Source organism: Phyllopteryx taeniolatus, chromosome 21 (assembly GCF_024500385.1).
Source record: "Phyllopteryx taeniolatus isolate TA_2022b chromosome 21, UOR_Ptae_1.2, whole genome shotgun sequence".
NCBI lineage: Eukaryota > Metazoa > Chordata > Actinopteri > Syngnathiformes > Syngnathidae > Phyllopteryx > Phyllopteryx taeniolatus.
In genome coordinates, this window is record NC_084522.1 from 6,618,624 (window position 1) to 6,631,469 (window position 12,846).

At 41.1% G+C, this 12,846-nt stretch overlaps 1 protein-coding gene across 2 annotated transcripts; it reads right to left on the reverse strand.

Moving 5' to 3' along the window:
* Positions 1-1,122: 1,122 nt before the first annotated feature.
* topaz1 (testis and ovary specific TOPAZ 1) lies at positions 1,123-12,655 on the reverse strand. Of its 2 annotated transcripts, none has more exons than XM_061760967.1 (20): positions 12,223-12,655; positions 7,967-9,539; positions 7,844-7,890; positions 7,581-7,654; positions 7,451-7,497; positions 7,318-7,385; positions 7,160-7,218; positions 6,825-6,911; positions 6,457-6,514; positions 6,154-6,305; positions 5,016-5,108; positions 4,838-4,941; positions 4,336-4,387; positions 4,060-4,231; positions 3,862-3,962; positions 3,315-3,480; positions 3,086-3,238; positions 1,873-2,076; positions 1,577-1,763; positions 1,123-1,506 (listed from the first exon to the last, which is right to left on the reverse strand). In XM_061760967.1, exons 1-20 carry the CDS (start codon positions 12,515-12,517, stop codon positions 1,308-1,310), a joined length of 3,891 nt encoding a protein of 1,296 aa, XP_061616951.1. In that variant the 5' UTR covers positions 12,518-12,655; the 3' UTR covers positions 1,123-1,307. The 2 variants fall into 2 exon arrangements, with proteins under 2 accessions (XP_061616951.1, XP_061616949.1); XM_061760965.1 differs by having other exon boundaries at positions 4,336-4,405.
* Positions 12,656-12,846: the final 191 nt, after the last annotated feature.

Genomic DNA, 12,846 nt, shown 5'->3' on the forward strand with positions numbered 1-12,846 from the left:
ATTGAAAGATTGAAAAAGTAACTTGTCATTAATTGGGGAAAATATTACTTAAAACAATCTTGGAGCAAATCATTTAAATGCCGATGTGCTGCAATTTTAAAATTTTATTTTGTATCTGGTATTTTTAATGTTTATTTTTAGGCTTTTACTCATTTTCACTGTGTGGACTTTATTTCACAGAAAATATATGTAGAGCAAATGATTTAGTGTGCAGTACTTGCTAAAGTGCCACTTTTTAAAAAATATTTTCTATCTTCTATTTTTATCTAATCTCGGTTTTTTAAAATTTTTCTTTTAATTGTAAAAAATGTATATGTAAAAAACAAAAACTCTTCAACTGACATATAGGTCGTATACTGTCACACAGCAGCAGCTTAGGCCCAAAGGCCCAGAGGATGACAAAATTCTTACAAAAATGAAAAATAGTTGTCAACTCTTCTTCATCAATAGTTGTGGAGGAAGTAACTTTTTTTTTTCCTTTTTCTCATCAGACATGCATGATGAAGGTCTGTGTTGACTTAGACTGAGGTAATTCCCAGATTTATAAAAAAAAAAAAAAAAAAAAAAAAAAAAGAAAATCTTGCCATATACAATTTCCGATTTTCTTTCACGAAGACAATTGGCAAAAAGCAAGTCCTTCAGCAAGAATCTATTTTTGTCCATTTGCTGCGTATTCACTTTATGGCTCAAATGGCTGATCCATAAAATGTGCCTATAAGTAGGCTAATTGTGCAGTAGACAGCCACTATAAAGTGCGTGTCATGCTTGGGCTCCCCCCTCCTCACAAATAATAGTTCAGAGAATTCTGACTGTGAGAGCATTTGATCAGGACTTGTCATGCAATTCTAAAAACTAAAACTTGTTTAAAAAAACAAAAACTCCACATTTGTTTGACTGTTGCAGCATAGTTTTGTTGTTGTGAATTTAACAGGTTCCATGGAGGACTTTTAAAAAACAGAAGTATTACCAAGGTAAATAAACAATAGAATTTAGCATACGCCACAAAACAGTTATTTTGGTCTCCACGACTCCAAAATGTTATTCGCAAATATTCAATTATTTGTCATATTCAAAAATTTTTAGTGGAGTAATTTAAGACCACTAATACACATTGTGTAACAGAACATTTAAAGCAGAACATTTAATAAAAACACTATAAACAAAAATATACAAGCACAGTATTTAAACTGGCAACTACAATTTTTCATCACTCATACAATAAGTCACATTTTCAAAAATGTAACATTTGCATTTACTTGGTTACACTTTTTTTTTTTTTTTTTTTTAATACATCTTATTTTATAAATTTATGTATTCCACAACTCGTTCGCCCAGATTAGATTGCTCCGCAGCCAGCATCGGGCCGAGACGATGCAGAGCGTGAAGACTTGTTCCTGTGAGGAGTTCACAGTCGTGTAGTGGACCACCAGTTTGGGCTGAGGGATGAGCGCCGCGGAGAGCAGGCGGCTACCAGCCGAGAGGTACTCCCTCTCGCTCTCCTGACTCCTGTAGGAGGAGGGGAACCGTCACATGCAGGTAACAGTAACAGTGCATTCACATGTAGATGAGGTATTACCTTTTTAGGGTGATGCTGACGGAGGAGGTTGTCGTTTCAGAAAGGGGGAGTATGTGTGACGCATTGACAGTGATTAACATCTCAAATGTGAGCGCTAGTTCCACCTCCCCCAGTCGACTGGGGACAATCAGTGCCATGGACCCAGCGGGGGCCGATACGGCTGGGTAATAGCCGGCAGTTAGAGAGTCTTATGGATACACAAATACGTGGGAGTCAGGGAATGCAGACAGACTGGCAAAAACACTGTGTGTACTCATTAAGCAAAGAAAGGGATAGGACCTTTGTCCTCCACTTACGTCTGAAGACTTCTCGTGCACGAAGCCAGTGGTTCTGTTTCCCCAGCCGGTGTAAAAGCGTCTGCAGCACAGCGCCTTCTACTGGCAGCTTTCTAGAGAGCATGAAGTCCACCGTGTTTGAGGCTACAGGAAGCATCATTCTGTCCACGCACACTTGGAGGTGAGCATTAAACAGCGGGATGTACTTAGTGATGTCAACCTGGTCTGGGGTAATAGAGAAAGACATCTCATCCATCCATTTTCTAGGCTGCTTATAGAGCGAGCCTATTCCAGGTGACTGCGCGAGAGGGCGAAGTACACACCGAACTGGTCGCAAGTCAATTACAGGGCAACACAGAAAGTAGTAGTAGGCTAAACATCCAACGCTTGTAAACTGGAAACCAGATAAGAAATTTTAGGACGGACGCTTTATTTTGCCTCATGACTCGGCCTCATTTGCATATATCAGTATTACTACACTACTGGATGCTTTGTTGCTTAATGATGCTCTGTACTTTTGTGTTTACATCCTAAATGAATGTTTTGTTATAGTGGCTTATTTGCTGTAGAGCAGCCCCAACTACCTGAGACAAATTCCTTCTTTTTTAACATACTTGGCCAATAGAGATTATTCTGATACTCACCATTTGGGGGAAAAAAATCCAGTATTTTAAAAATTCTCCAATTTTTATTAAATATTTTGTGATATCAATGGAAATAAAAATACATTCTTCTGATTGTGAACAGTTTTTTTCTCTTTTGGGTATGGATGAAACCTGTCACGTACAGTACCAGTGATTGGTCAAAAGAGAAAGGTATTTTCGTCATCTGACAAAAGTGAAGCAGTGAAACTCTGACCTGATTGGACAGCGTTTTGACATTGTGTGACAACACATAAGATGTCTGCTGGGTTAAATACATTTGTGATGTCACAAGAAGCTTCTATACATTTGTACACACACTGACAGAGACAAGTCACAGAGAGATACATTTCTCTATGCTTTTGCTGTTATTTTAACGCTGGCCAATGTCTTTTGGTCTGTGCAGTAGTCACACTTGAGCTAAAGTGAAGCTAATCACATCAGAGCTCACTCGAAAACAGGCCTAGACTACCAATCAAGCGGCTTCACTCTCAAACGTCCGATTTATAACTTGACAAGTGTGAAAAAAGCCTTAACATACCTGTAATTGAATAGAAGAAAGGAACTTAATAAAACTATGCATGTTCTCTCACCATTGGGCTCTTGTATTCCTGGAAGATTACACAGGACCTCCAAAGCATCTCTGTGTGAGGCTTTTGCAGCCAGATGCATGAGCACACGGCTTCTACTCTCCAGGTCAGAATGCTGACTCGGCCACGCGCTTGAACTCACGAACCATTTGTTCTCTACAGTCATAAAAATGTTTGCCATAATTATTAAAACAAGTCTCGGGGACGCTCATCAATTCAAAGTGGAGAATACCTTGGAGAGTTTTGAGAGCTCCTTCCAGGCTGCCGCTGAAGAGGAAGTGCTCTGCTGCCACGGTGATGAGGTGGCAGCGTGACCCTCTGTCCTCATTCCCGAACAAACCTTTCAGCATCGAGTAGTTGACCTTCGATTGGGACAGCACCTCAACCACCCTCCGACCCTAACACAGATACAAAGCCAGTTGTTATTAAATGTATGTGATCATATTTTATTTCGTATGCTCTTCCAATAGTTGACAGAAGGTACAATTAACTTGTGGATCCAACTGTTGCCATTCACTCAACTGAATAATAGCTTTGTGTTGAAATAAACTGTTCACACAGAGTACAAGTACATTTGAGTAAATTAAGACGAGATCACTATTTCACTATATATACACACACACACGTGATTTATTTATTTTTTGGTGGTGTGCCATGGCATTATAAAATGTGCCTTGGCTCAGTAAAAGTTGGGAAAGACTTCTGTAAGGTGCAGCGACAGAAACAGATTTATTCCAAAAATCCAATTCCAAATGTTTGTTTAGCTGGGATGTGTTTACCTTGGCCCACTGTTGAGTTTTATGGTATCTCAGCATGAGTGAGACTCCAATTCTCCCAAAGAAACTAATCAACAGCGAGTTTGGGTCCTCATTGTGACAAACTGTAAGGGAGAGCGAAAACCAAAAAGTTTGTTGTTAAAATGAACAAAAAAAGTTTCAGAAGAAATGCCGGTAAACACTTTAATTCATTGTGCTTACTTGTCTGAGCGAATGGCTCAAACGGCACAGAAAGCGTATCTTTGCTCTCGGATAGAAGCGCAACAGCAATCTGCCCGCTGAGGCGCTCCAGTTGGCCCGGATGTTGGCTCGGTGTGCAAATAGAGCGAAATGCCTCGCCCATGAGGCGCCAGTCCTCTTGCTTTGCACAAAGCTGGCAAGCACAACAATGTTGGCAAGCCAGAGTAACGCAACACATTCCAAACTGCTCTTTCGTGTGGACGAGTTGATTGGAAAAAAAAAAACAAAGTGACTAACCTCTATCTCCACAATGACATGAGCCAAGTACAAGGAGTCTGAAATGGGCAGACTGGTGGAAACAAATAATCTTTGATATCAAAAGAGACAGACATTCAAGACAAGAGCATCAACAAAATCAGATCATGAATTGGGAATAGAAAAAGATCATATAGTGTTCCCCCTGCTATTCGCAAGGGAGAGGGAATGACCCCCCCAACCCAAAAAAAAAAGTGGTTTATAATTGCCTTTGTGGCCAATATGGCGCCAAAGCACTACTTTTCTGTTTGACAGGGCTATCCCTGCTCTAAGTGAACCTCCTCTCCTTTAACACAGTTCCTTGGCACCCAGATGCTACAGGATGGCACCAACGCAGTACGTTATAGGACAGGGATTTGGTTTGAGCACCAAAACAGCGACTCGTTCCAAAAGTAAAAAAAGAATAAAATTCTGTGAACAGGTGAATTTTTGAGTAGCGAACTGTAAATTAACTGGGGAACACAAATTAATAAAATCTACTCACCTTTGTTTAGCAGGCATATTTGCATGAATTATCTTCTGGAATTCAGGAGTGTTTTTAACACAGTCAAAGCAACCCACGCTCAGCATTAAATTTTCATTGGCCATCTGTCAGGAAATGAAAACCTTATAACGCACACGCAAACATACACCAAATAGGTGAAATGCAGGTGTTCATTGACCTTGTAAGTGAGTTGAATAAGGCAAGGTACAACACTAATGAAGCCTTTCACTCTTACAAAGGTGAAAAGGGCAAGCAGGAACTCATGAGTCGGCTGGTAAGAGGGAGAGAAAAAGCAGTTCTGAGACTGTATTGAGCAGAGGTGTCAAACGTACAGCTCGCAGGCTACAGCCAGCCTGTAAAGGGGGTCAAATCTGCTACGTAGGGTTAGAGAACACATGAACTACTATTTTTCAAAATATCCATCCATTTTCCATACCGCTTTATCCTCACAAGGGTCGTGGGCATGCTGGAGCCTATCCCAGCTATCTTTGGGCGAGAGGCGGGGTACACCCTGAACTGGTCGCCAGCCAATCGCAGGGCACATGTAAACAAACAACCATTCACACACACATTCACACCTAAGGGCAATTTAATTGTTGCTAATTTTGTCAGCTGGTGGTCCCACTGGCGACCACTTAAATGACATTCTGAAATTGGCTGCTACTCAGGGATTTGACTTCAAGTATTGAAGCATTTGTGAATGTTAAAAGATGCCAAGTTTCTGATGTAAGCATATATATGCATGCTTACATCAAAAATAATATATATATATAAAATGCAGTGCAACCGTTACACTGTGAAGACAGTTCTTTTAAAATGAATATCTACAGTAGACATTTTAAGATACTGAAAATTGCAAAATGTCAGTTAACAGCTTCAGTTCAAAAGAGTTTGGTGTAATCCTTTAGTTTTTTTATGCAGTCACAACTTGTATTTTCATACATTGACAGTAGGCTGATAACTGAAATAAAAACGATTCATAAACCTATTGAAATTCCAATTTTTTTTGTTAAGAAATTTCAGATTACTCTGATTTGCAACAAGATAAATGTAAATATGGACTTGTAATTATTTGCATCATAACAATGGGAATATCTTATTATATCTTATAGTCTTATTTAGCCACAAATATATTGTTCTGGACCACTTGAGATCAAATTGTAGTGAACGTGGCTTATGAACTAAATGAACTGGCTCTTTGGGCCAGTGTTTTCTACAGTATTATTGAGGCACAGAACTCTCCCAAAAATCAACATTCTGCCACATGCTCGTCTACAAAACGCATTACAGAATAGCTCATTGAAACTCAAACTGACCACTATCTTGTGAGCCAAGCTGACTCCGAGTACTGACAAGACATCACACATGATGCCTGCTTTGAGCAGAGCCCAGAGGAGTGACAGAAACACTGGCATGGAGAAAAACGTTCCCGGGGGGTTGTTTTGGTAGTAGCTTGTGAACAAAGCTCCTGAAAAGAACAAGTACAAGACAAAAGTGAAGACGGGGGCATGCAGATTGAGAGATGATTTGATGCATTGGATCACATTAGACGGTTAAGGTGTGCTTAATGGAGTTTATACAGCTCATTTTTAGGGTACAGGATACATTTCTAGTTGTACCTGCTTTTTGGAGGCACATTGGATTTTTGGTGAAGCATGCCACAGTGTTGACACAGAACTGGAAAAAAATAAAACAACCCAGATCCAGTCAAGCTTTTCATTTGAAGTACAGCAGGGGGTGTTGTAGACTATACAATAACTACAGTATCGCGCCACTTGATAGTCACCAGCGTGAACACTTCTAATCTCAGTTGAACTACGCTCCTGCAGTAGTGCACTGCTGTTGACCCCCCAATTATTTCCATGGGACAATGTTTTCGAAATCTGAACAAATAAATCGCGAGTTCGTCCAGGAACACTGTGTTTTACCTTAGAGGTTCCACTGTATATTCAAAGGTTCTGGTTGCTGCTCATAGCCAAGAGTTTACCTTCTCGTCACCCTCCATCGGCACATGCAGGAAGCGGCACTTCTTGTAGCCACAGGACTGCGATTCACTGAAGAACAGCCTGCAGTACTGAATGTGCAAAAGGGTAAGAGGAGTTCTCACACTACTGAAATGGCTCTCGAAAATTGCAAATGCCTCACAAGACAATTAGGATGAGAAATAGTAATCTGCTATATTTAAATGTTTTTGAAGAATATACGAGTCTTTTTATTAAATTTGGTCAGTAGTATTTGCCAAATCCCAGTGACATTTAAACACATCCACACATTTGTTCCGACTGGAAGATAGTAACTTTTCCTTATTGATGCAATACTTACAGAATTAAATTTCTGACACCTAGGTTCAGTGTTGTTTGCAGGGTTTGGCATCGATGGACCTGTATGAAGAGTTACCAAAGCAACAGTTATAAACAACCATTCAAAAGTACTTTCTACCAAAACCCCAATACTGTTGTGCTGCTTTCATTTCCACTTACCATTTCTCACTGTCCAAGGTGAAGGGACAGAGTTATGCAGTTCATTCACTGCCTGAATGTGCACATGCCTGTTTTAAAAGGACAATCAATGCAAAACTAAGAACCATTTGCATTGAAATGTTTGAAAACATACCTTTCCAGAAAGCCTCTGCTTGTATTGCTGCTGGCATTAGATTTACCCTGTTCAATAACACAACATTAAAACACTGTACTAATGTTCATTAGTAGCAACCCATTACTACTGGTTTCGTTTGGTATTCTACCATGAATATGTTGCTCTGGCTTTTGGGAGAGCTACTGCCTTTCTTAGGTCTCCAGGGCCTGCCTGAGTTCTCCTCTGTAAAATTCCAAAGTGTGTAACTATCATTAGATACCTTGAGATCCTTTCAAAAAAGACATCACTCATGTATTAGTTTTGGTTAACTATGCTTTGAGATTGCCTGTGGTCTGCCAACTACAAAAGGAAAAAGATTTTTTGCTGTGTGGCACATCATAACTTTGAGCAAGATCCTTAAATTGGCCATACCGTCATCTGGACTGGTGCACTGAAGATTTATATTAACTGGGGTCAAACTGAAACAGAAGTAATATAGTGCAGTATGTTGTCATAATAGGCAGCCGGGAGATGTAGTCAAATATGAAGTTTTACCTCGGTTTTAAAGTCTGTGACACTCCATATGTCACCAAAGTCTTTGGGTCTTCATGAACTCTGTTGGGACCCAGTTTCAGCAGACTCTCCTGGGGTAGGTTGCCAAAGAGATCTGAGTCATCCTGATTTACATTAACAAGTAGGATATCACGTTGATATGCCGTGAACTCATCCAAAATGCACAAGTGAGCGTCTCCACCTGCCCCACTTTTACTTGGACAGCCATCATCATCATTATCATCATCATCATCTGCTAGCTCGGATGAACTTGAGCCTGGTTCACTAGCAGAAGATGGCGGACCCTCACAATTGCATGCTTCACCATCATCATCTAAAGTGCTGGGGGAAGAGGTGGCTTTGGCGAGAACTGCCGAACCATCCAGGCTCGTCGTCTGCTCCACCTGTTGATCCGATTTAACTTGTACCTCATTGACTTCTTCATCAGTTCCTTCCAAACGCCCAGTGTCATAGCTATCATTTAGATCACCGCTTCTGCCGGAAGACGAAGGTTCAACTGATGCGAGAGGAGCAGATGGCATTACATCTGTTTGTGCAAGATCATTTGTGTAGTTTTCCAGGTTTATCAATCCATTCACAATTTGCCACTTGCTGTGCCAGGTTATGTATGTGCGTGCACAGGAATCTTTTTTTTCTTTAAAATGGACCCTCACCCTCTGGCAGGAGAATGACGCTGGGTCATCATCGAACAATCCTGAGGTCTCCTCCGGAGTTTGAGCACCGTCTCTCACTTCGCAAGATTCCTCAGGGACACAATTATCTTTCACCTTGACACTGAAGGTGTTGCATGTCCAAACTTTCAGCTCTGCAAGCGACTGACTATGATTGTTCAAAGTCCTGCAACTTTTTTCCTCCTCATTTAAAAATCTGTTGTGTTTCATGATTTCCAGGTCTGGAATGAGTTTCAGAGTGTCAGTCTTAATATAATCAATGTTATTTATTTTGTCCCCATGTATCTCCGTTAATGTGGCGTCACATTCCTTTCGAGGGTCGGACTCAACGCCATGCTCTCCTGTAGGGTTTCCAGTCAACGTGGAAGCCGACCAGGTTGCAGAGACATAATCATTCTTACACCCCTTGAAGAACGGACGAGTGGTAGGGTTAATTAAGTTATCTCCGTCTTCGTATAATTGCAATCTTGGACCCGAAATAACATTTTGGTCCTCCTCGCTTCCATTTTTGTGGTGCCCTGAACAACAGGGCCTGAGCTGAAATCCAGCAGCTATCATGTCCTGTTTGAAGCAATGCACAGTTTCAGTCTTGAGAACATTTGGTAGCACAAAGCCACAATCATGGCAACTTGCATCAGCGTTTAAGACAACATCACAGAGGTTGACTTTTGGGTAGAGGTCTTCCTTAAGTGCTTGAGTGGCTTTGTGGTGTTCTGGGCAATGATCAATGTTTTTTTCCACTTGCTTGGCCAGTGTCCTCCTCTGAGGAGAAATTAACTTACAGTCACTACAGCGACCACAGCCAGAGGTTTGAACAATTCTTCTCAAAGAGCCTTCTGAACCAGTGAGGGAGGTAGAGATTGGATTCACGTTTCCATCAAAATCTGCAAGTGAAAAAAGAACTGTCAAGGAACACAAACATTCAAGTAAAATAAGCTAAATGAAGCACCACTGAGTGTATTTTTTGGCATTGGTTATTACCCTTGTTTGGGATTGCTTTTTCACAAAGCAAGATCAGTCTCAATATGCTTGTATTGAAAAATTAATTGTAATTGCAGAAGGCCCTCAAATGGTAGTCTGCTCAAACTATTCTGTGGAACACAGGTCGGCAATTTCAGAGGTACAGTGGGGCAAAAACATTTAGTCAGCCAACAATTGTGTTCTCCCACTTAAACGTTCTCCCACTTAAAAAGCTGAGCTTGGTAAAAACAACTTGTCGTGTTTGGAGGAGAGAATGCTGAGCTGCATCCAAAGAACACCTTACCTACTGTGAAGCATGGGGGTGGAAACATCATGCTTTGGGGCTGTTTTTCTGCAAAGGGACCAGGACGGGTGATCCGTGTAAAGGAAAGAATGAATGGGGCCATGTACTGTGAGAGTCTGAATGAAAACCACCTCCTATCAGCAAGGGCATTGAAGATGAAACGTGGCTGGGTCTTTCAGCATGACAATGATCCCAAACACACTGCCCGGGCAACGAAGGAGTGGCTTCGTAAGAAGCATTTCAAGGTCCTGGTGTGGCCTAGCCAGTCTCCAGATCTCAACCCCATAGAAAATCTATGGAGTGAGTTAAACGTCTGTGTTGCCCAGCGACAGCCCCAAAATATCACTGCTCTAGGGGAGATCTACATGGAGGAATGGGCCAAAATACCAGCAACAGTGTGTGAAAACCTTGTGAAGACTTACAGAAAACATTTGACCTCTGTCATTGGCAACAAAAGGTATACAACAAAGTATTGAGAGGAAATTTTGTTATTGACCAAATATTTATTTTCCACCATAATTTGCTAGTAAATTCTGTAAAAATCAGTGTGATTTTCTGGATTTTTTTTTTTTCTCATTTTGTCTCTCATCGGTGAGTTATACCCATGATGAACATTACAGGCCTCATCTTTTGAAGTGTGTGAACTTGCACAATTGGTGGCTGACTAAATAGTTTTTTGGCCCACTGTAAATTGTCAGCCAACCTCAAATTTGACAAGGGACTTTTTTTTAACAAGACATGATACATAAAATAGTGGTCTCCACAGTGACAGGAGGGTAAAACTAAAATGTCTCATCTGTTCAGTATTGCTTCAGTTTGACAGTAACATCTGTTTGCAAATGCCATTTATCACACAAAGTAGTGGAGCTTTGCTCATCACAAAGAGGTTTAGTAGTAAAGTTTCTCGATCTATCTATCTATCTATCTATCTATCTGTGATGGTGTGACGGGAAGAGGAGTAGATGTGAAAATGTTGACGCTCGGCAGAGAAAACGTACAGCAAATTTTATCCCACACTAAAATCCTATAGAATACTTGTGGAACACTAACACAGATTTACAAATGTCATTTTTATTAAAACATAAAACATGATTGGCAGTGTTGAAAAGATAGACTAACATTTTTGTGATGAGGCCTAAATGATTTGTGCTATTCTATGGAGATTTTCAGCAAGGAAGGGACAATATAAAACATTTTACATAGTCATATTTAGAATGAGACCAGTAATAGTTTGAATGCAGCCAATACACAAAAAGTCACTGATGCCTCATTTACCATCTAATAATACCAGAATGTTTGCAAGTACACATTAAAGAGGCATTAGGGAGGTCCATCCACCCATTTTTGTTTTTAAAGGGCTTGTCCTTGTTAGGGTCAGGCGAGAGTGGGGGACACCCTGGACGGGTTGCCAGCCAATCGCAGAACACAGACAAACAACCATTCAAAATCACATTCACACCTATGGGGGATTTGCGCCCCCTTGTGGAATTTCTCTCTGTAGCGGAGATGCAGTGTTGGGTGGGGAATCCATCCATCCATTTTCTGTACCGCTTATCCTTAACATAAAATAAAGCAAGCGTGCTGGGAAACAGTCAAAATTGTTGAAATAAGGTTCCTCTAAGTGGTTTTTTTTCCCTTCATTTGTGCAATGCAAGATGTGTTTTTTTATTGTGTTTCCTTAATTATAATTATTTTCTGTTGGAAAGTGCAACAAATGTTAATTGCAATATATTGTTCAGAAAAGGCCCATTAAAGTGGTTTCCAGTTCGTGTGCGTGCGTTGGCCCCTAGATTATGCCCCCAAAATTATTATTATTATTTTTGTTTGTTTGATTGATTGATTGATTTTGACAATTTTAAGGATGCTCACCTTAATGAAATAATTGGGTCGATTTCCTAGTCATGAATATTAAATCATTTAACATTTGGGTAGGGGGTCCAAAGTTAGAGTACAATGGAAAATAATCGTCCAGTTGGCCACAAAAAGTACTACATATTAAACGCTTCGCGTGTTAGCTTAGCATGGCCCCATTTCATGCAATTAGCTTGAAACCCATGTAAGAGTAAATCTCCACCGTTGTTATTTCATGCCAAACAAGATTAGAGAGACTCTTAAGGTGAATTTAAATCTAAACTCCAGCAAATAAAGCTAAGAGCACCTAGCGTTTTCCGAGGTCGTGCTGGTTTAGGATCACGGCGAGGCGAATTTCGCCGCGTTCCAAAGCTTCTGCGGCCTCACTCGCGTTAAGCTTCACGAAAGACTGAAAATCCCGGGTGTGTCGAGAGTGCTCAGGACATACTCGCCTGTCATAAACACACGCCGCCGCCTGGGGATCAACGACACCGACATCCCTAGGCAAGCACCGGGGTCACCTCTGCTCCTACCATTGACCCAAAGGCCTCGGGCACTGCTGGCCGTGGCGTCCGGCTTCTCCCGGCCGGTGCTCGGCTCCATTATCAAGGTCCTGTCGCGTTCATATTCTGACAGGAATCGGGGAAAGTTTTGTTCGGGTTGCACTCTCCGCCGGGTCACAAGGTTGAGGCAGGTGACGTCCTTCACCCTGGTTCGGTTGAGTTTGACCCTGTTCGAGGACATCATTCAGTGGCCTCTCGTTGGTACTCCTCACTTGGGCTAAAACGGTAAGCGCCTGCAAAGGGTGCGTGTTGATTAACGACGGCCGGCCATTAACGGTTGAGTCTATCCAAGGTGTGGTGGCCACGCAGCGCATGCGCAATGGGTTGCCATGCACCATTTAGGTACTCTTTGGTTACCACCCACGCACCAATTAGGTACTTTTTGGTTACCAAACATCTTCAAAACACCATGTGGTCACTTTGTATTTAAAGTAGTACATATAACTGTGTAAAAGAAAATGGTAAATGTCTTAAGTACTGATTCAACTCATGTATTTGAAATCCAAATTACAG